Raw genomic sequence first — 23,120 nt, 5'->3', positions numbered from 1 at the left:
AGATTAATGATTTTCTCAAGTTTGAGGACTGTTTCAAAAAAATAAAGATACAAATGATGTAGTGTGGCAACTCTGGATGCTAACCCTTCCCCATTCTGGGGCAGGCTTATTTTTCTGGTGACTTGAGGACTAATTTAGGCTGTAGTGCTGCTTCAAGGGCACAGCCCAGGCACTCACAGGTCTCTTAGCTGTTGCCTCTGTTGCTGTCACACCTAGCTCTGAAGCTCTGCAAATTTCTGGCTGATTGCTCTCTTTTGTTTCTGAGAGGAAAAGAACAGCAGGTAAGGATGAGAGATACCCATGTCCTGCCCTGTTCTTGCCAAGTACTTAGAACTGCCCACCCATGCAGCTTGGAGGAGAAGCAGCCTTATATTCCTGGCTACATCCTTTAAGGGGATTTTCTGTCCCACTGAGCAGTGAGGGGAGAGGGTACGGATCACAGTTTGTGTGCCATAGACTCTTAACATTCTTACCAGCTTTGGTAGATTTTATTTTATTCTGTTTTGTTTTCTTTTATTTTTCCCTCCCCTCCTCTCCCTCCCCTCCCCTTCTACCCCTCGCTGCTCTCCTCCTCCCTGTCTTTGTTTCACACCAGGAATCAAACTCAGGACCTTGCTCTTGCCAGATAGGCACTTAGGTCCTAAGCTATCTCTCTGGCACCAAGTAGATTTTTTTGTATGAAAGTTTTTTTCATTTGCTGTAAACCCTTAAACAATTTCCAGAGGCTGTGATGGCCATTTTTAATGAAGCTTTAGATTGTGCACTGCATAATTTCGAAGATGTCCCCATCTGCTACTGCCCATCCCAAAACCTCACCTCCAGGTAAGAAGTACAAGTCTGAGTCTAGGGCCAGAGATCTGGGAAGGGTCATGTACCTCTTCCTGGACCTCCACAAGGGCAAAGCAGGTATATTTTGTTGTCTGTTTCATGCTGTTGGGATATAGGCTCCATGAAGGTAAGACCTTGCCTATTTCATGAATTTATTATACTGTCTTCCAGGCCTATAATAACACCAGGCATGATAGCAATTTCATCAGTGTCTGCTAACAGGATGTTTAAAAGATTGCTTAGCAAGGACAGAGCAGTTAGTGGAGGTGGTTGGGCTGGGAGAATTGTAACCAAGAACAATAACCAAAAGTGCCTCAGGATCAAATATACACTACCCTGTGTGCACAATACAGAATTACAGTTATTTTTTTTCCATCTAGTATTTTTTTCCCATAATTTTATTGATAAACAAATAGCAATGAGATAGTTTCAAATCAAATTGGTAGGACAGTTTCAATAATTCACACATTGCATACATTCTTCCTAGTGGTTAATTGCTGTTCAATGATATCGTATTTACAAACACCATTAGAACAAATCGCTCTATTCATTAAGAGAATGTAACTATGTATCTATCCTAACCATTTTGAATACACAGATACAAAATGGACATTCATTTGTATACCCTTTTTTGGTTAAGTTCCGTTATTTGAATATTATAGGTGTGTAAACTTAGTAAAATATTCTAAAAGAGTCCAGTAGCCCATAATAGTATTGGGTCTTCCGCTTCACTGGCAATGTCAGAAATTGTTGACCTGAGTCCCCTACAGCTCAACATAACAGCATGGCTTTACGTCTTATATTTCGTTTTTATACTTTTCTGCTGGATGGTTAAGACCAAGGTAAAGCAGGACCTACACAACAAGAGTTGTGGCTTTTGGGTCTGATAAGGTCAGTGAAATCCCCTCAGGATTTATCCTGAGATCCTGTACCTCAGATTGTAGAACCTTTGTCAGTGTCAGCCATGTGGATGAGTCACGGCCATTGCTTGGCCAATGTGCTCTCTGTGAAAGCCTGAGAGAATGTTTTCTCTCCAAGTGACTCTCCTTAGGCACACTCTACATCATCGATCACTTTCCTCTTTGGCCCCATAATCTTCTTGATCAGAAAATTTGGGACACTACTGAGTTACATGATGTTATAGTACAGGTTCTCATATGTCCTGAGTCTTCATTGACCTTAGAAGGCTAGGGCCAAAATGTTGGCTTTCCTTTCAGCCCTCCTTTTTCTCTAATTTTGGTCAGAATTACAGTTATTAAAACTGTAATTCCCTGGCAGGAACTGGTCAGACCCATCCATGGAGCAAAACCATGAGGCCAAAAGTAGACCCCAGGGTATAAGGAGATTTGCTGATAAAGGCAGCATCTCAGTGGGGTAAACACAGGACATTCAGTGAGTGATGTAAGTACATGTGGCCTACCTGGAAAGAAACAATACTGAATCTGTATCTTGCTCTACCAAAGTAGTATCCAAACCAATATAAATTCTAGACCAAAACATCTTAAGCTCTTTAAAAAAAAATCTTTATTATAGAAAATTTTAGACCTACAAAGGTAGCCAATGAATGTAATAAATTCTCTACTTCACTATCCAGCTTCAACAGTGACTAGTCCAGTTATGTTGGTCTTTTCTGCCTATGTCCATACTCATTTTTTTGTTCACCTTTGTTGTTTGGAAGCAGACCTCTAAAATATATGCACTCTTTTCTCCCGATCTTTTTGTTTTGTTTGTATTTTAGGACAGGGTCTACAGGGTCTCACTATGTAGATCGAACTCCTAGTGATCCGACTGTGTTCAGCCTCCCAAGTGCTGGGATTACAGGCGCATGCCACCACACCCAGTCTCAGTCACCTCAGTGTGCCCGGAGACAACTATGAGACAACTATGCCTAATTGATAGGGCTAGCATGGCATGCCAGGGATCATATCCCAGCCACTGTGTCTGCCTAAGCAGATACTTTAATCCGCTGAGCTATTTGGCTGGCCTCTCCGCATCATCTTGGCGTCATTATTACATTAGTGTTCAGATTTCCAGTGTTTTTTTACTTTTGTTTTGTTTTACTTTTGTACTAGGGATCAAACTCAGAACCTTGCGCTTGCCAGACAGGCACTTATGCCGCTGAGCTATATCACAGCCCTCTTTGTACTTGTTGTAATTTGTTTCAACCAGGGGACAAGTAAAATACATATACTGTGATGTGTTGGTGTGTCTTGAGTCTCGATTCACTTCTTTTACTACAATATATTTACTGAAAAAGCCCAGTTATCTGTCCTGTAGAGTCTCCATAGTCTGGGTTTTGCCAGTTGCTCTGTGTATTGTCTGCTGAGGCTTATTGTCCATTTTCTAAGTCTATGACCCAGAGCTATGAACAGGTTCAGATCTGTCAGTTTGATTCGTCTGGTTTGTTCTGGCTCATTTTAGTCTGTGGTCCAGTCTGGGCAATGCTGTCTCTAAAAAAAAAAGGCATGATATCTGACTTCTCTGTTGTGATGTTAGTGGCCAGGGGTGGTCACCTGAGCCAAATCACTGGAGTTTGCAAACAGTGATATTTTATTTCTATAATTCTTTTTTGTTACTTAGTCCATTCCTGGTATAACTGAATATCATCAATTAGGTAATTTATAAGGAAAATAAATTTATCTCCTATAGTTCTGAAGGCTGAAAAGTCCAAGGTCAATGTGCAGGCATTGGTAAGAGCTGCTTCCTTAAATACTGTGTCCTTCTGAAAGGGATGCTTTGTCCTCACATATATCGGGCAAAAGGCAAAATGGATTAAACTCTCCCACCATGCCTTTTTGTAATGGCATTAGCCCTCACTGAGGTAATACCTACTAAATGGTCCTCTGTTGCATCAGAGATTAAGGTTCCATCATATATATTTTATGAGATATATTCAAGCCAAAGCAGCCCAAATAATTCTATAAAGAAAAGTTCCCTGTACTTTTTGGTTACCTAGTGGTACCATTCTTATAAAAGAGACAAGATAAATATAACTTATATATAGTCACATAGTCACCAATATCAAATCAATGGATGAGTTTACTGTTATCCTTCAACTATGCCTAATTGATAGCATTGTAAACTCAAGAGTTGAGGGGCTGGGGAGATGGCTCAGTAGAACAAGCACTTGCCTGGCAAGTGCAAGGGCCTGAGTTCAATTCCCAGTTCCGCAAAAAAAAAAAAAAAAAAAAAAAAAAAAGATTTAGGTACTTTTGGGGCTGGTGAGATGGCTCAGTGATCTAAAGCACCTACTTGGAACAAGCTTGGTGAAGCACAGGGACCGCGGTTCGATCCCCCAGCACCACATGCCAGCCACCCTGCCCCCCTGGTGGGCTGAGCTGGCCACACATAAATGGATAGATGGATAAATAAATAAATTTTTTTAAAAAAAGTTGAAACATATCAATTCATTTCCATTCACTGTAGATATGTTCTACTTACTGTTCCGATTGTCAGCTCCAAGTCCTAGGTTGACTGACCTCACTTGCTCTGTTGCCCTCTGCACTGACCCATGCACTGCACTTCTGAAACCTGGTTTGCTTCTCTCTGGCTCCTGTGAGTGGAAGGTTTGAGGATCCCTGTCTCAGAGCTTGAAGTACTCCTTCCTGGTTTCAACCCTATCAAATTTCTGGATAGAGCAGAGAAGTCTTTGAAGATAAGATGATCTTGGGTTTATACTGACACTTCCAATTAACATTGAAAACTGTAAAATTAACTTCTTAGACCTTCTGTACTTTTTCCTTCTCAGCTTAGAATTCTGGTTGTCAGCACCTAGATTTGATGGAGTGCGAATATCACATAGAGTGTGTTTCTGGCATTTATGTTGTGTTTGCTTTTGTTTCATTTTGTTCTTTTCAGCTCAAAACACTAAATGTAAGAAAACAATAAAAGAAAGAACCAGAAGAAAGCAAGTAACAATAACACTGGGGTTGAAAGTTCTTCCTGAATACAACTAGAAGCCATCCCTAGAGGGTTGGTCAAGAAAATAAATTTGACCAAATTAAAAAGTCTGTATAACCAAAAATTACTGCAACTAAAGTAAAATCTTTGCAGACTCACACTTGAATCCCCAAGAACACTTCACTGGTGACTGCAGAGCCCTGCAAACTGGTCTTGCAGTTTCTGATATGGGGCTAGTTGTGCTCCTTACAGATGAGAAAGCCTCACAGTTATGTTAGACAGTATCAGCAAGGCTGACCCAGTATCTTTCCCCCAATCGCACACTCCTCAAAAGGGGCTCGCAGAACACCCTGCTGCAGTTTATTAACAGGCAACATCTTGCTTTTCCCAGTTAAGGGTTGTGTCTGCTCAGCTTATCCCAGCCTTATGCTTGCTGTTCCCAGAGAAGTCCCTTCTGCTGTTCAGGATCTGCTGAAGTGGGCCAAGCCCCATCAGAGCTATACCTAGGGAGGAGAGTACAGAGCCTTCTGCATCCAGAATGTCCCACCTCACCCATGTTCAAATCTATTGGCTCTACTGAGCTGCTTGCCAGCTCTGTGTCCACCCTGCTCCGTGGCTAATGTGGAGTTTCTTTATTAGTCTCCCCCAGTGTATTATAAGCCATGTAAAAGAAGGCAGCATTCAGTAACTATTGACACAGAAAGCAAGGAAGAAGTTTCTGTGTAAATCTACATAGAATAATAGCCTGATAAGATGAATAGTTTGGCTTATCTTAGCTGGAAGGTCAAATTCAAGAATGGCTCCCATCTCCTAAAATGTTTTCTTTTTTCTAGGTGATATCCGACACCCTACACAGGTCCAGCAGACGGATTTGGCTGCAACACTTGCAATAGGGCTTGGTTTGCCAATTCCAAAGAACAGCATAGGGAGTCTTTTATTTCCAGTTGTGGAGAGAAGACCAATGAGAGAACAACTGAGATTTTTACATCTAAATGGAGTACAGCTTAGCAGATTGTTGCAAGAGAATGTTCCATCTTATGAAAAAGGTAAAGCAGCTAATAGCTTCCAACTTCCAGTAGGGCTGTATGTCTCCTCTGCCTCATGCTTTTCTGCCCTTTGTTGTGTAGTTTGTCATGGAAATGTTTTGTGGTCATCAGTCTTGAATTATATATATTGTGTTCCTCTTTGTTTAAACTGTCACTGTAAGCAACACCAACAGATGTAGACCCCTAAGTGGAGTGCTTTCATTAGTTTTATTTATTTTTTTATTTTGTTACGTATTTTGGTACAGGGTCTACAAGGTCTCACTATGTAGATCAGACTTGTAGTGATTCTCCTGTTTTTAGCCTCCTAAGCACTAGGATTATAGGTAGGTGCCACCATGCCCAGTCTTTGTTAGTTTTATTAATTCAACAAATATTTACCCAAGTTGTTACAAACTGTTAAAGCATTAAATGGTACAAGATCTCAGTGCTTCATCATTGAGGAGAGAAGCAACATGATGGATGATAGAGACTCAATGGAGACAGGACCCCTGGGGCAGGGCCGACCTGGTAGGAGACAGTGCAGGAAACACGCAGCCTTAGGATATGTCTGGAGAGAGTGCAAGGAGCTGATGACAATGCACATGTGGCGTGTTAGGCACCAGAACCACCTTTATCCTAGGTGAAGTGGGGCAGCTGCAGGGTTGGCCACTCAGCCTGTCGTTGAGGGCTCAGCCAGTGGGGAACAACTGCAGCACCCAGACAGTGTGGGTGAAAATGGGGTGGGGGCAGGGGTTACATTCCAAACAGACTTTGGGGGTGGCATAGACAGGATTGGGTGGCATGCTGGGATGTAAGGTACAAGAATAAGCAGCAGCGCTGGTGTTCTCAGCAACACAGAAGAGGGAGTGCACACTGAAGTGGACAGTCACAAGAGTGCCCAGGGGTTGTCCAGGAAGCCAAGGAAAGAAAGAATCTCAGTCAGGGGCCATGAGCAACTGCAGTGAATCCTGGTAGAAGTGAGCCCCAAGGACCAGGCATTAGATCTGGCAATGTGAGTCCTTCATGACTGCCAGGAGTGACCATCTGGAGAGATGGGGAACCCTACTGCTGTAGGCGGAGAGAAGGAAAGGGGTGCAGGTCCTGGGACTCAGCGAAGGGGCCTTAGCTCTAGCGTTGGGACACTTGAGTGTCTGTGAGCCAGCAGACATAGTCCTGGGAGGGGCATGCGCCTCTCCATAGACTCTGGCATTGTGTGAGTCACATGCCCAGGCCCATCAAGGCTGGCTTCCTGGGTGGCTGGTTAGGAGAGGGTTTGTGAAGGAGGGTTTGCTGTAATGTTGTCAGGTCTTCTCCTGAGCTGTGAGGTACATCCAGGAGGGCAACTGCATGAGGGTCACATGGGGGACAGGATCTGCTGAGGGTGAGGGGCAGGGCCAGGTAGCAAGGGTGAGAGGACATCGTGACAGATGTAGGGCCAGGCAAGGTCTGGCCATGACATACAGGCCCAACCAGGACCACTGTTACTTCTGGTTTGCTTTGTTTTTTCAAAAATGACTTCAGTTAAGTTGGTAGATTCTGCTTATTTGTTCTTAAGTGCCCTCTGTCCTGTACTAGTAAAAACACCAACAAAAATAAAATCACAACAGAAAAGTTGTTTACCTATTTCAGAAACGTCAGGGTTGGGAAAAATCAAGACCTGTGAAGGATAGGGGAGAACCCAAGATTGTTGAATGGGTACTGCGCCCCTAGGAGGCCCCATCTACATTGTCAGGGCAGGTCTGACAGAAGGTTTCAGACCCCACATGACCTATGAGCCTTTCAGACACCCACCGTGCCCTGAGCACCTGGCCTTCTTGCCCCAGCTCTTGCTCCCAGTTGGTGGGAACACCTTTCATTCGCCTCAGTACCTTTACACATACTGTTCTCATTAACAAGATGCTTTTCCCCAGATTTTCAGAGTTAATTACAAAGTACCCTTTCAATTCATCTTAAATGTAAGATCAGGCTTGTGTCCCACTCCACTTGAAATCTGAAACCCGGTTCCGCTTTCTGCTAGTGGACACTGCAGAGGAAGCATCGCCAGTCTCTTCCTACTGCCGTCATGTCTAAGTCAGAGTCTCCCAAGGCGCCCGAACAGCTACAGAAGCTCTTCATCAGAGGGCTGAGCTTTGAAACAACTGATGAGAGTCTGAGGAGCCATTTTGAGCAATGGGGAACACTTACAGACTGCATGGTAATGAGAGACCCAAACACCAAGTGTTCCAGGAGCTTAGTGTTTGTCACTTATGCCACTATGGAGGAGGTAGATGCAGTCATGAATACCAGGCCACACAAAGTGGATGAAAGAGTTGTGGAACCAAAGAGAACTGTCTCAAGAGAAGATTCTTAAAGACCAGGTGCCCACTTAACAGTGAAGAAGATCTTTGTTGGTGGCATTAAAGAAGATACCGAAGAACATCACCTATGAGATTATTTTGAACAAAATGGAAAAATCGAAGTGATTGAAATTGTGACTGACTGAGGTAGTGGAAAAAAGAGGGTCTTGCTTTTGCAACTTTTGATAACCATGATTCTGTGGATAAGATTGTCATGCAAAAATACCACACTGTGAACGGCTACAACTGTATAGTGAGAAAAGCCTTGTCAAAGCAGGAGAAGGCTAGTGCTTCATCTAGCCAAAGAGGTCAAAGTGGTTCTGGAAATTTTGGTGGTGGTCATGAAGGTGGTTTTGGTGGCAGTGACAGTTTCAGTCGCAGAGGAAACTTCAGTGGTTGAGGTGACTGGTGGCAGCCGTGGTGGGGATGGATATGGTGGAAGGGAGATGGCTACAATGGATTTGGTAATGATGGCGGTTATGGAGGTGGTGGCCCTGGTTACTCTGGAGGAAGCAGAGGCTATGGAAGTAGTGAACAGGGTTATGGAAACCAGGGCAGCGGCTGTGGCGGGAGTGGCAGCTTTGACAGCTATAACAACGGAGGAGGCGGAGGCGGCTTTGGCGGTGGTAGTGGAAGCAATTATGGAGGTGGTGGAAGCTATAATGAATTTGGCAATTACAACAGTCTTCAAATTTTGGACCCATGAAGGGAGGAAACTTTGGAGGCAGAAGCTCTGGGCCCTATGGTGGTGGAGGCTAATATTTTACCAAACCACGAAATCAAGGTGGCTATGGTGGCTCCAGCACCAGCAGTAGCTATGGCAGTGGCAGAAGCTTAGCAGGAGAGGAGAGCCAGGGAAGTGACAGGGAAGCTGCAGGTTTCAACAGATTTGTGAACTCAGCCAAGCACAGTGGTGGGAGGGCCTAGCTACTACAGAGAAGACATGTTTTAGACAATACTCATGCATATGGGCAAAAAACTTGAGGACTGTATTTGTTTTTTGTTTATTTTTCCTTTTATTGTATTTTAGGGAAGGGTCTACAGGGTGTTAAGGGTCTCACTACTAGATCAGATTCCTAGTGATCTGCCTGTTTACAGCCTCCCAAGAGTTGGGATTACAGGTGCTAGCCACCATGCCCAGTCTCAATTGCTGTTCAGGGCAACCTGGGGGTGGGGCCAGCACAGCAGGCCTGGGGATTGAGCCCCCCCATCCCCCGGCTCCTGTGCCTGCTTGCAGGTGCTTTAATCCACTGAGCTATTTGGCTGGCCCTTTGTATTTGTGACTAATTGTATAATAGGTTATTTTAGTTTCTGTTCTATGGAAAGTGTTAAGCATTCCAACAAAGGATTTTAATGTAGACCTTTTTTTTGCACCCGTGCTGTTGATTGCTAAATGTAATAGTCTGATCATGATGCTAAATAAATGTGACTTAAAAAAAAAAATAGAACCCAGTTGCTCCCGTACCCCAGAATTCTCATTATACAGCATATTTTTCTGTCATACCATTCTTCACACTTTGCAATTACATTTCTATGCTTTTGTCTGTGTGTCCTGGGGGAGGGGCAAGAATGTGAATGTATGAGGCTGGCATCTTAACTGTAGTATCTAGCGTTACAAAGTGGAAGATCCGTGTCCACACCCAGCAGCTTCCAAAGGGAGTCATAGAAACATAGGGCATTTGTGCCTGTGCCTCACAGCCTCTATATGGAGTCACAGGAACAAGGGACACTTATGTCTGTATCCTAGCTCCACTGACCACTGCAGGGAGGAAAGGAAGAGCTGTTTAGCTGGGTACTGGCCATCAGTGCTGCAAGGTTGCACTGACCTTACAGAGTAATGCGCATAGACCTGCAAGTTCATGTCTGCACCTCATGCAGCACCTGGGTTGTCTGCAAGGGTTCTTTTGTTCCTGTGAGGCAAACTTGGGGCTTGGTCAGAGCTGTCAGGGTAGGGACCTGCTGACAGGCAGTCTACCCTTCAATGGCCCTTCCCAAGAATAAACGTATTGGGCTGGTGAGATGGCTCAGTGGTCTAAAGCACCTACTTAGAACAAGCTTAGCAAAGCACAGGGACCGCGGTTCAATCCCCCAGCACCACATGCCAGCCAGCCCCGCCCCCTGGTGGGCTGAGCTGGCCACACACACACACACACACACACACATAAATAAATAAAATTTTTAAAAAAGACTTAACATTATTAAAAAAAAAGAATAAATGTATTTCAGATACCAGCATGTCGAGGTTACTGGTTTGCAGACCTGTCTAGTCATGAGTAAGTGTGATCCAGGCAGGACTGAGAGGCCATCTAGCTCTGGACACAAAGAGTACTAGCTACTGCTTGGCCTCAAGCAGCTGCCAGTGTTTACAGGAGGCAGGCAGCAGCCGTGAGACCAGCCCCTTCCCATAGCCAGCACTCCCGTTTCAGGCCATCACTGGCCTTCCTGAGCAGGGAAGGCTGGAGAGTCACCTTCCAGAGGACAGAAGGACTGGCTGTGCATAGAGGTAGGGGTGGTGGGGTGGGGCCCCCATGTGAGTGTTGTGAGAGCCAGAGGGATTCTGTACAACCAGGACCTATTGACTCGGTGCACTTCACAAGTGGTTTTATGTTGCACAAAAGGAGGCAGTGTGAAAAAAGTCAATGAGAGGGTAAGGGGGTATGACAAGATAAGAGGCATAGAAGAGTCTGGGCTGAGTTGCAGGTAGACATTTCTGTCTAGGTTGTGTGTACCAGGACCTATACTCTGAAGGAGCTTTGACAGACAGGCTCATTGTAAACTTTCACAATTTTATAATGTGCTGTTGCATCTCCCCTGGAGGAACAGACAGTGTGCATTGGGTATCAGTTCTAAAAATCATGCCATGTGATTTCTGTCCTGCAGATCCTGGATTCGAGCAGTTTGTGATGGCCGAAAGGCTCCATGGGAACTGGGTGAAGCTGCATTTGGAGGAAGATCGTTCTGGTGCCCTGCTCAACCTGGGGACCAAGGTGGCCAGGCAGTACCTTGGGGCACTGAAGACCCTGAGCCTGGCACTAAGCATGCATGTGGCTCAGTATGACATCTACTCCATGGCAGTGGGGACCATAGTTGTTTTGGAGGTATGAATGTTCATGTGGTGGTGCTCAAGTATTACACAGATTTAGTAACTCAGCCAAAATGTGAGTTTAAAATATATCAGTGTTACTAAGCAGAAAATACAGGTTTTCCTTACCCTCCCATCATGTGTACAGCTTGTAAAGGTGCACAAAGCCTTGCGAGTGACTGCATTTACCTGCCACAGCAGGTAAAAAATAAGCCACACCATGCACTTGTAGAGGCAACTAAAAATCCTCTTTCTTAAGTCTCTTCTCTGTCTTCACTGTAAGCAACTGGCATAGGGCAGGAGGGTTGGGTCATGTGGCTCATGCCACACCCAGCCACCTGTTCAGCGCTGGCATCTTCTGTTCCAGGCTCTCACCCTGCTCCTCCTTAGCACCCCACAAGTGCTGCACAGAAGAGCTGAGCTAGAAGTGCCCCTGTCACCTCCCGTGTTCTCTCTGCTCTTCTACCTGGTGTTCCTGGTCCTGTCAGCCATCCATGTAGTAGTGTGCACCTCAGCCGAGAGCTCCTGCTACTTCTGCAGCCTCCCGTGGCTGGCAGCAGGGGGTGTGATGGTGCTGGTTTCTGCACTGCTCTGTGTGATTGCATCTGCGCTTGCCAGGATGGTCATGGACAGCACTCTCCTGTGGAAGGTATGACAGGTGTGGACTTTCATCCCTCAGATGTGATGAACACCTGGTATGCACCATTAGGGTCATGCTTGTGGTATCCTAGAAAGGCCACCGCAAAGGGAATGGCAGGGAGAGAGTTTAGCTGCCCATCCAGGCCTCTGGGCATGTGAGCTTTGTATTCTGGTATGGGATCAGGCCATGTGTCTCTGCTCTTGGTTAGAAGGAGAGCTCCAGGAGAGAACCAGAGGGCAATTCGAGGTTGCTGGCCACATGTGGGCCTGCATGTAGCTGAGTATGTAAACTGCAGCCAAGGGTACAGTACACTGGTGGGTGCTCAGGAGGCTCCAGGATACGTGGTCTTTTGTGCTTCTTCATCCCCAAGTGTCGTTCTTTAAATTTTGAGGCTCTGCCAGCCATCTTTGTTCATTAGCTGAGAAGTGGGAGGAGGGCAGAGAGCAGGAATTGACAGCTGCTGTAAGGTCCATAGTGCCCAGAGCACCACAAGGATGGTGGGACCTTGTGCAGTGCTCTCTCCCACCTCTGCCCTCACAGGTCCTTCACAGGCCTCACTGCAGGGCAGTGACGATAGACACTTCTGTCACTATGACACAGATTGTTTTTGTCCATGCCTGTACCTGCCAGGCCTAGCCGGGCTCATGTTACCGCTCTCCCTGATACCTCACAGCACAATTAATAGAAGAACAAATGACAGCAATTGAGTCTAAATCTTTAGCCATTTAAAATTAGAACATTAAAAAGACAGGACTGTGATGCTGCCTTTGCCATTCAGATGTAACTGTTGTAGTGGAAACTAGACTTCTAAAAACTCATGGGGAAGTATACTGTCTGGTGTGGGGCATGTGTTGGGCTCTTCAGTTTCCAGGCAGCAGAAGCTGGCATGGAAGGAGGCCAGCAGGGACTTGTAGGGGCCCTGACAAGCACTTGGGTTCATTGTTGCCCAGAGGGCCCAACCATCTTGGTCTTTGCCCCTGTGGCTGGGGTGAGGATGCCACAGGAGAAAGGGCTCTTTTGGGTAAGGCTTTGGGCACTGGCCATAAAGAGAACTTAGGACCAGTCACAGGGGTCGTTGCTCTGAGCAAGGTCATCAGCACATGCAGTGAGTGTGTGCCACTTTCAGATCACCTTTTATCAGATGCATTTCTTCCTCACAGAGTGCAGCCCACCCCTGCTCGGGATGGTCGGAGGTGGGCCTCCTCCTCCTGCTGGGCACCGTGGGCCATGTCCTGAGCCTGGGAGCCAGCAGCTTTGTGGAAGAAGAGCATCAGACCTGGTACTTCCTGGTCAGTACACTCTGTCTGGCTCTGAGCCAGGAAACCTGCAGGAGCTACTTTCTGGGACACAACAACGAGCTGCCACACTGTTTCCACACAGAGCCAGGGACTGTGGGGGCTACCTCTGTGCATCAGGACTGCTTTGCCTGTGAGGCCCCCAAGGCTGGCCAGATGGATAAAGCTCCTTGCCCTTCTGGAACACACAGAGGTCATGCACGCTGGGCAGTGCTGGCTGGCCCATGGCTGGTGCTGGCCTGCTGCCGACTGCTGAGGTTCTTGAACCACACGGGGGTTCAGGGAGCTCACCGGCCAGACCTTGGCCACTGGCTCACCAGGTGAGGGTGATCACAGCAAACTGACCTTACTACTGAATTTGCACACCAGTCTTCTTTGAATACACTTAAGCCTTTTTTTTGTGTGTTAAGAATAGGATACTAAGGGCCTGCAAGATAGCTCAGCAGACTAAGTGCCTGCTTTGGCAAGCACAGGGACCAGGGTTTGATCCCAGGTCCTGCATACCATGCCAGCCCTGCCCCTGAGTCCAGGTATGGTGGTGCATGCCTGTTATCCCAGCACTGGGGAGGCTAAAAACAGGAGGCTCACTATAAGTCTGAGCTGCATAGTGAGACCTTATATCAAATACATAAATGAAAAAAAAAAGAATAGGATACTGGGGCTGGGGAGATAGCTCAGTGGTCTAAGCACCTGCCTGGCAAGCACAAGGATCCAGGTTTAGTCCCCAGTGCCACCATGCAGGCCACTGAAATGGTGTGGTGGCACATACCTGTAATCCTGAAACAGGAGGCTCACTACAAGTCTGAACTGCATAGTGAGACCCTATACATAAAAGAAGTTTTTTAAAAATTAAAAAAAAATATACTGTTGAAGATCTGAAAATTGAGGAAAGATATTGCTGGCATACCTGCTGCATGCCCCTAAGGGTGTGACTGTGGACTGCCTGCACCCTTCACTCTTGCCACAGGATACCCCTGTCCTCTGCCATGGCACATGGCCCTCCAGAGTGCCTAAAATATACATGTAGCTTAAAGCTCAGTAGCAGGTGAATACCCAGGTTGTTTTTCCAGGTCTGTGTATACTGTACAGAATACTTATCTTTTTAATAGTGATGTCTAAACTTGTGTGAGCTGTGGTGGAGAACAGAGAGCCTGACGTGGTATACTCTAGGCACAGCTGGGCTCCACCCCTACACCTCCCCTCACCCCACGGGGTGGTTACAGCCTGCCGGAAGCATATGAGGATGCAGCCAGACTAGAGTGGTAGAGACAAGACTTTCATGCCTCCTGCCCAACTTCCAAGCTTGTCGAAGTTGAACTTCAGCTGAACATATTTATTTGTCACATTTTAAGAACTTTTGTTTGAGCTTAATTAACCAGCTTCTTTTTCTGTCCAGGAAAATTAGCTATTTTGAACACAGTTCTTTAGAACCCCTGGCTATGGATTGCATATATCACTATTCCCATTTGGTGATAACCTTGGCATTTTCTGTCTCACTGCAGCACTAGTCACAAAATGGAACTCTCCTGCCTAGCTGCCCTCTCCCTGCTTGTGATCTTCATGCTGGCTCAGAGAGGATGCTCCCCTGTGTCCAAGGTTGCCCTGGCACTAGGACTGGTGGGTGTCTTCTGCTATCGGGCATCTATTGGGAATTTGCTGTTCCCATGGCAACCGGCCAACAGAGGCATTTCAAAGTAAGTACATTGCAGATATGTGGACTTGCTTTTAGAGCTGTCATTGTATTTTATATACTGAAAAATGTCATACCAATCTTTAGAACACTGGAGTTTGGTTTTTATGATTTCAGCAGCAGCTGTTACAGCATAGCTAACAAAGCCATCATGAACCTAACTAACAAAACCTTCACTTTCTTAGCACTGTTTTAGGAGAAAGACAAGTAGCTTGGAAGGTCATTGAGTTACTGTTTGTTTTTGGCAATTGTTTTTTGGTTTTAATTAACTAAACTTGGGATATCATAAGACTAACAGGTAATGGACTGGTGTCTAACTTAAAGGCAACAGTGCTCAATTGTGCTGTGACTCTGTAGAAACTGTCCGTTTCTACAAAAGCGCTTGGTCAGACCGCTATCAGGAAACTGAGCTATCTTTAATTCAATTCTGTGGCGCTTCAACATGACCACAAGGTTGATTACCCCACATCTGGTGGACAACTGTTTTGCTCTTTATTTTTTTGCCATTATAAATGATGCTTTATGAACATGCTGCATATACACTGAGGAGAATGTGGTTATACCAAAGAAATACTTCAAATCAGACAGAGTTAATAGATTTAACAGAATGTGAATGGTCTATGCTTTTTTTTCCAACTACTAGGAAGCATCCGCTTAAATTAAGGCAGGATGTCCTATAATGTTCATTGTGCTCCAGTATGGTCAGGAGCTCTATGCTGTACATGCCAGGAGAGTTCAGTCACAAATTTATCCTTATGTGTCAAGTGCCCACTCTTCTGTTTGAGGGCATTATGGTAGAACAGTCTGTCTCCCACTCCTGGGAGGTGGCTGGATAGAACCTGTCCTAAGACAGATGCTGCAGTGTAGGAACGCTTTAAGCTTCTCAAATGTGTCCTGAGAACATAGCAGGGGGATGTTGGGATTAACCTATCGGTTGATTTTAAATGGGTAATGGTACATTTGTAAAACTCAGATGCCTGTTTGTACATGCCTGTTCATCCTCTATTAAATCTATTAACTATGCCTAATTTTAAGTATCTCTGATGTAATTCTCATATTATTCTCAGTGTATATGCAGCATGTTCATTAAGCATCATTTATAATTGAAAAAGATAAAGAATAAAATAGTTGTCCATCAACCATGGGGTGACCAACTGTGTGGTCATGTTGAAGTTCTGTAGAATTGAACTAAAGAGAGCTGATTTTCCTGACAGCTCTCAAGAATTAGAACAACATTGTGGAGCACTAGGCTGTACAATTGTCATATGATCCCAGTTTACCAGGTGAATTTAATTTTTCATATTTGTGTGAAAGACTAGATAAAATATTGGTGTTTAGTATTTAGGACTCAAGATTATAGGTAGAGTGTGATCTTTTTAAAAAAGGAAAATATTCATTTTTGAACATTACATATATTCAAAATTAATACTACTTTTTTATGAAACAAAAGGTACAGGTGGGAGCCGAGGGATACAGCTATACCGTGTGGGTGGCTGCAGAGCTCAGGAACACCAGGAAGCACCTGCTGAAGCTGGAGGCCAGAGTGGGTGGAGAGGCTGGGGTCAGGTACAGAGGCATGCTCTCCTTCAGAGTAGAAGACTGAGAAAACCTCAGGCTGGACACTACATCAGGGAGTATTTGTGTCATCACAAACTGCAGTGTATGAACAAATCTTTTTATTTCCTCCCAGACCTGTACACTGTTTCCTGGCTTTGGTCTTCTCACTTGCCTGGTTGCCTACTACAGCATGTTGTCTGTGGTGTCCAAAACCAGCTATGATGCTTTTTCTTTCAGTGCATTGGCTTGTTCATCTTTCCCCTAGAAAATGCTTCCATCCCATATCCCCTCCTATCTTCACTGAATATTCCTGGTTCCTCATCTGCCTGGTTCTGGATCTGCTGTGGTTCTGGGCTCATACAGTGTTCTGCAGTCTTTTATTGTCTGTGGCTTACAATCTTCTCACTAGAAGCCGAGGCTTGGCTGGAGGAGATGCTCAAGGCAGTGGCCCTGGAGCTTACTGGTTAGGGCAAGAATGGTTTCAGATGTTTCTCTGGATGCTCTCCTCATCTTCGCCACTCAACCTCCTTCAGTTACAGAGCCATCTCAGTTTCTTCTTTGAAACTTTCTCAAGGGTTCTAACCTATGTGGGTCCCTCCTCCGAGCATGTGAGACCTGCTCTCAGCATCATCTCAGCACACTCCTGACCTCCCAGACGCCAGCTCCCAGACGTCACCTCCTCAGCAAGTGCCACCTGCCAGGCACAGGCACGCACAGCCCACTGTACTGGCATCAAACTTATGTGCTTGCTTCAGCATCACATATACTAAAATTGAAACCAAACTGATTGTATTAAAGAAGGGATTTTTAAATACATGAGCCTTTCTAAGAAAATTTGATATAAGAAAACTCATTTATATATATTGATACTTTCAAATTTACTTAATGTCTTAAATGCAGTATATATGAAACAAGTTACAAAATCTACTTAAAATACTATGTTTTAGGAATACATGTGCTTTGTAAAATGAAATTCTTAGGCCTAGTATCCTAAATTGTATCTTTTACCTAAATGAAGTATTGAAATAGTTAATTCATAAAAGTAAGGCTGAACACTTACTATGCCAAACAATGCACATCCCCTGTTCAATCCCTGTGACAGCCATGTGAGGTATAGATACCATTTTTCATTCTTTTCACAAGTAACAAAGGTGAGTGGCAGAAGTATTAACTTCTCAACAGCAAAGCTGGACATAGGGCCCAGACTGCATGCTTATGGGTGTGTCCTTTCTGAATCTGCTTGACTGTGAACCTGCTTGCTCACATGGTCAGCATTTGTGAACAGATGGGAGTTTCTGAGAGTGGGGTCTTATACCAGGGCAGTGGTTTTCACTGTACCAGGTAGATGGGTGGTTTTCTTGGTGTACTGCAAGGCACAGCTCTAGCTGAAGAGCGAGATGCCCCTGAAGCCAGCTCTGTTACAAAGATATACACAGAACCAGCCTGCAGGTCCTGCAGCTAAGGGGAGTAAGAGGGATAACTGCGGTGCAGAGGGTGCCACTGTGTGGCTAGCTGTGCTGGCACATGTAGGCATTCACTAAGTAGACATGTGTTTTCATGGGAAAATCTGTAGTTGGTGCAAATGAATCTAACTTATTTTGCTTTCTTTTTAGGGGTATTCTTGAAGCTCGTTTTGTTTATGTCTTTGTCCTTGGCATTCTGTTCACGGGCACCAAAGACTTGCTTAAATCTCAAGTCATTGCTACAGACTTCAAAGTCAAGACTGTAGGTTTGTGGGAACTATATAGTGGATTAGTTCTTCTGGCAGCATTGCTCTTAAGACCACATAATCTTCCGGTGTTAGCATTTAGCCTCTTGATCCAGACCATCATGACTAAATTCATCTGGAAGCCCCTGAGACACGATGTAGCTGAGATCACTGTAATGCATTATTGGTTCGGTCAAGCATTCTTCTATTTTCAGGTAGGTTTCATTATTATCATGAGTAGAAGACTATTCATTTCAGTGTCTTATTTTTTATTTGAGAACATTTTAGAAGTTGGAAAAGTAGCACTTGTTTAGTGAGAACTGTCAGTATACACAGTGAACTGTGTTTAAGCCTATGTCTTTTATAAAATAAAGCACTGTTATTTAAGGAAGAGATTCTTATTGTGGACTTGTGGATGTGCACAATAGCCAATTGTTGCTCTGCGGGATCAGGTGAGGATTTAGTTATGAGGAGCAGTTAAGAACACACATCAAATCTTTTGCTTGCTTATTTTATGAGTGTAGTAATCGTGTTTACATTCCTGGTGTCAGGGCTGTCCACACTGGGAACCATTCAGTGTCTCCATGTGGCTGTTTGTCCACTGGGACCTGGAAGAATGGCAGGGTTTTGCTCCAGTGTTTATAAAGACCCATCACAGGCAAGCCTGAGCCTGCTCAGATGTGTATAGACATACTTGGATAGTTGTCCCACAGCCTACTGGTGTCCCCAGGGGAATGTAGGTCACTGCAGACCTCTCCACCAGCTTCCTAGGTGAGAGAGTACACCTTCACAGAGCACCTGCTCCTCTGTTTCCTTATACACTGGCTTCCAATGCTTTGGCCAATCCCAAGGTCTCATCCAATCATGCCCCAGTAGGGCTTCGTCCTTGTGCTCCTCCTGTATTCCTGGTGTCCTGTGCCTCTAATTATGTGACTTGTCTCTGCACTCTGGCATGGAGCCCAAGGGTAGTGAGTAAGTTAGAGAAACCCACCAGTCCTCCATAGCATGTTCAGATTGAGACCAGCCCAAGGCTTCACCTTCCAACCCTCTCGACCTCAGTCTCCTTAAGGAAGGAACTCTGACCTAGGGTGGCATCAGCATAAGGTGCTCCACAGAATACAGAAAATCTTCCCACAGGGGCCTCTGGAAAATGAGTGTTGTGCCTCAGTTTCTTATCTATAAATTGGGGACAGTGGACAGTGCTGTTCTCTTAGATGGGTCAGGAGCCTGATGGAATCTGCTCTACTCTTCTCGCCTCCCCTCTTCTTGTTTTCCTCCTGCTGCCCCCCCATCCCATCCTAGGTCCCCTGTCCTAGCTCTCTAGATCTGTCATTTGTGTGTCTCTGTCCTCTCCCAGTCCTCCCCCTCACCATGCCCCTTGTCCCTGCCCTAGCTCTCCCTGTCTCTGGTTGAGTTTTTTCCTTTCTTCCTTGGATCAGGGAAATGAGTGTTAGCCTTTCTGCCTCAGCTCTATGTTTCCTTGGCAATGTGGGGATCAGGAATGTGGGTGCTCTGTTTTACTAGTCCTCCATTTGCACTTAATTCCATGTCTTTGTGCCTCAGTCTCTTGCCTCTATACCAGGGACAGTGATATGCCATGTCACATGGCTGATAACAGTGAGTTAATGCAGGTTGGGTATCATCACGGGAGCACATGCTGACCCACTGCTGTCTGTCTGGTTGACCTTCTGTTCTGCTGCCCCTGCTCCAGAATTAGTATCTGTTCCAGGAGCAGACCCACCTCTGTTCCCACCAGGCCCTGACCTCTCCCCTCACCCTTCTCTTCCTGATGCCAACTTGCTGCTGTCCTTAGACAAAAGTGCGCAAGGGAGATAGGAACCCAGAGTCCTCAAGGAAGATTAGTGCCTGGTAGAACAGAAGGATGTGTGCGTCTCTGGACCTATGTAGGTGTCAGCAGCACCACACCATGCCTGATGGCCCCACTGAGGAGAGTGTGAGTCAGATTGAGGAGTCCACGTGGTACACAAATCACCAGGTTCAAGAGACTGCAAGTGGAGAGAGGTGAACCCTCAAGAGATCCCTCAGGAGGCAGGGGGATCTGCTGTCTCATAGCGTAGGGGCTGTCCAGAATCATCCAAACTCTACACAGTCAGAAGTCAGTCCTCAGTAAGCAGGCCAGTGTCTCCTGCAGTGCCAGCTTACCTTCCACTGTAACTCAGCCACAGCCAGCAATCTCCAACCTGGTGTACACCCACAAGGCCTTTAAGGGCAGGTCCCTGCTCACCCGAAGAACAGTGGTGGATATGTACAAAGGAATGAGATTGCTGTTTCCTCCCAGCAGGCTGACTCTTCAGGAGGGATGTCTCTACATCAGCCATGTGGCTTCTTTGGGCCTGGGATGTCACAGCAGGCAGATAGATGACTCATCCTGGAGCAGCCTAGTGACCAGAGAAGCAGCTAGCCCTGGATGTAATCAGGCTGTCTGGCTCCTCTGACAGTACGTTCACACCAGCATGATCACCTGGGCCCATGTGTTCCACTCTCACCTGTGGCCATGCTGATGTGGTCATCTGGCCCATGTGCCCACACTCAGGAACAGTGATTGGTACTGTGTCGCAAGGCCATCATTATCCCGGGTCTCCTCTGTTCCAGGGCAACTCCAACAACATCGCCACCATTGATGTCTCAGCAGGCTTTGTGGGCTTAGATACTTACATGGAGATTCCAGCCACATTCCTGACAGTATTTGGGACATATGTGGGACCCGTGCTGTGGGCTGGCCACCTGGCACATTTCCTGAGCGCAGAAGCAAACAGGTGAGGCACCTCTATATTTAGCACAAATTTGACAGGGTTTCCTGTTTCTAAGAGTTATACCTTCTAGATTTGGGCATCTGAATTCCATGGGTTGATAGCCTGTTCACCAGTGGTCTTCCTTAAATAAGCCTAGTGTGCAGCTCTGAGGCCTACAGCATATCTAAGGGCACTGTAGGCTGGGTTCCTTCCCCTAGTTCAACTGTTTGGGCAGGTTCTGTCTTCTGCTCCCTGAGCTTTTCTGTTTGCTGGTGGTGGGGGTTTAGGAGCAAGGAAACAAAGACACTGGCCCTTGGCCTCAGAAGTCCTGCAGTGCAGTGGCCCTGGGGTGCTGCTGGCCAGGTCAGGCAGGTTCTGAGACTTCTGGAGCTGTCACCCAGCCACAGGAAGATGGCAATGAGTGGAAAGGTGAAGAGGGCAGCCTGGAAGCTCTTCCCTGCACCTCCTATGCTTATAGCTCCTTGCCTCACCACCTCTGGGCATTGCACAGCCTCACCTGTGTTCTCAGCAGTATTCCTACGTTCTTATTCTCTGCTTTCTTCATCTTTAATTTTTGTCTAGTTTCTCTAAGAGACAGCTTTGTGAGCAGGCACTCTGTCCACTGACCAGGCAACTCTAGTGCCTGCTGGCCTAGCACTGTCAGATGTGAGATGTGTGGGCACATTCAGAGTGGTACTTGTTAAGGGAGTTAGTTACAAGCATTTTAATCAATGGGCAGTATTAATTGCTGTTTTCCCTAGTTAAGTAGTCCTTCATTTTAGAAATGATTTTTCACTTTCATTTTTAAAAGCTTTAAACATCAAGTATTAGTCATTTCCATTTTGTTTCAGTAATGTAAGAAAATAATAATGAGATCTAAATGGTGCCTAGAGATGTTTCCAACAGGTCAGAGTTTGTCTTGAGTGGTCAAGACCCCAGCTGCAGGGCTGCTAGGCTGAGCCAGGCAGTGCAGGTGGAAGCAAATATGGCTCTGTGCCAGTGTCCACTGGTAAAACCAAGAGCCCATTGGCCACTGTGAGGGAATGAGTTACATTCTTCTAGACAGATGATATTAGCCATTGTGCACTGACATTGAATACAGCCTGGGCAGTGGAAGCTGGACCATGTGCTGGCTGAGAAGAAGGTGATGCAGTAACCTCTCCTGTCCACAGAGCTCACCCTGTATGCTAATCTTTACCTGGTGTTGGTACAATGTTCCAGGCAGATGCTGGCATTCAGGGCATACAACAAGGTAACTACTGTGGGGGTCACTCAAGTTTGGCTGCAGGTAGAAACAAGACAGAAGAAGGGGGCTAGTACTGCCACAGCAAAAGCATAGACACGCCAGGATGACGAACAGTTGAGGACCCAGCAGGTGGAGAGGGACATGCAGAGGCCTGAGAGGGGAGCCAGTGAGCTTAGCACCTGGACAGCCCTGTCCTTTGGCCCCTAAGTGGCTGTGGTACCTTCGCTGGACATTGAACACAGAAGCAGGAAGCATTGTGGGAACATCTTAAAGTGGCACGTGGTGGAGTCTCCTGGTCAACAGGACTGAGGAGCGCATCACAGAGTGTACCTGTGTAAGTGATGCTATTGCACACACCCTATACACACATGCTGCCCCACCTCTTAGCTTTTGCCACAGCTGGGTAGTTCACCATCTCCCCAAGCCCACACCTCACAATGTAGACACTGAGAGCCACAGGCACCATCTGCCTGGCAGAAGTGCCTGACCTTCTGTGGCTATGCCCATCCCATTCCACCCAAAGTAGAGCTGCTGCTGTGAGTGTGCGGCAGCAAGGATGTGGGATGTGGGCTGACCACAGACAGCTCTCATCCATGCATGCAGGGTTCAGAGGAAGACAACAAAGCCAGAGCATGGGTGAAGCCAGGACCTGAAGGCCCCTAGGCCTTTCAGACTGGCCAGAAAGCACAGATGGGCAGAACTCCAAAATGATCATCAGGGTATGTTGCTTCAAAGACTAATTTAGATTTGTGTAATAGTTGTGTTGGTGGTTTAGAAACAACAGGGCAGAGTGAGATGACCCGGGGGTCTGCGGGATCCTGAACAAACCCAGAGCGCAGGCTCGGCGGTGAGTGAGACGACCCGGGGGCCTGCGGGATCCTGAACAGACCCAGAGCGCAGGCCTTGCAAGTGAGTGAGACGACCCAGGCCGTGGGATCCTGAACAGACCCAGAGCGCAGGCCTAGCGAGTGAGTGAGACTACCCGGGCCCTCTGGATCCTGAACAGATGACCCAGAGCGCAGGCCTGGGGAGTGAGTGAGACGACCCAGGCCGCGGGATC

At 46.2% G+C, this 23,120-nt stretch overlaps 1 protein-coding gene and 1 pseudogene across 5 annotated transcripts in view; both read left to right on the top strand.

Moving 5' to 3' along the window:
• Pigg (phosphatidylinositol glycan anchor biosynthesis class G) overlaps nucleotides 1-23,120 on the top strand; it is a 42,325-nt gene that overhangs the window by 15,818 nt on the left and 3,387 nt on the right. For 2 of the 5 annotated variants that reach the window (XM_023700556.1, XM_012516653.2), the window contains exons 6-12: nucleotides 5,562-5,774; nucleotides 10,970-11,187; nucleotides 11,539-11,820; nucleotides 12,972-13,426; nucleotides 14,609-14,800; nucleotides 17,967-18,276; nucleotides 20,675-20,838. In XM_023700556.1, the coding sequence (XP_023556324.1) occupies nucleotides 5,562-5,774; nucleotides 10,970-11,187; nucleotides 11,539-11,820; nucleotides 12,972-13,426; nucleotides 14,609-14,800; nucleotides 17,967-18,276; nucleotides 20,675-20,838 (1,834 nt within the window). Of the gene's footprint in view, nucleotides 1-5,561; nucleotides 5,775-10,969; nucleotides 11,188-11,538; nucleotides 11,821-12,971; nucleotides 13,427-14,608; nucleotides 14,801-17,966; nucleotides 18,277-20,674; nucleotides 20,839-23,120 lie in introns of those variants that run through there. The other 3 variants (XM_023700552.1, XM_023700564.1, XM_023700559.1) reach the window with 3 other exon arrangements.
• LOC105743356 lies at nucleotides 7,779-8,914 on the top strand (annotated as a pseudogene).

The sequence above is a fragment of the Octodon degus genome, unplaced genomic scaffold (genome assembly GCF_000260255.1).
Source record: "Octodon degus isolate 3935 unplaced genomic scaffold, OctDeg1.0 scaffold00006, whole genome shotgun sequence".
In the NCBI taxonomy this organism is placed as follows: Eukaryota; Metazoa; Chordata; class Mammalia; order Rodentia; family Octodontidae; genus Octodon; species Octodon degus.
Note: the sequence above shows the minus strand (reverse complement) of the source record. Positions and strands in the feature narration are given on the sequence as shown.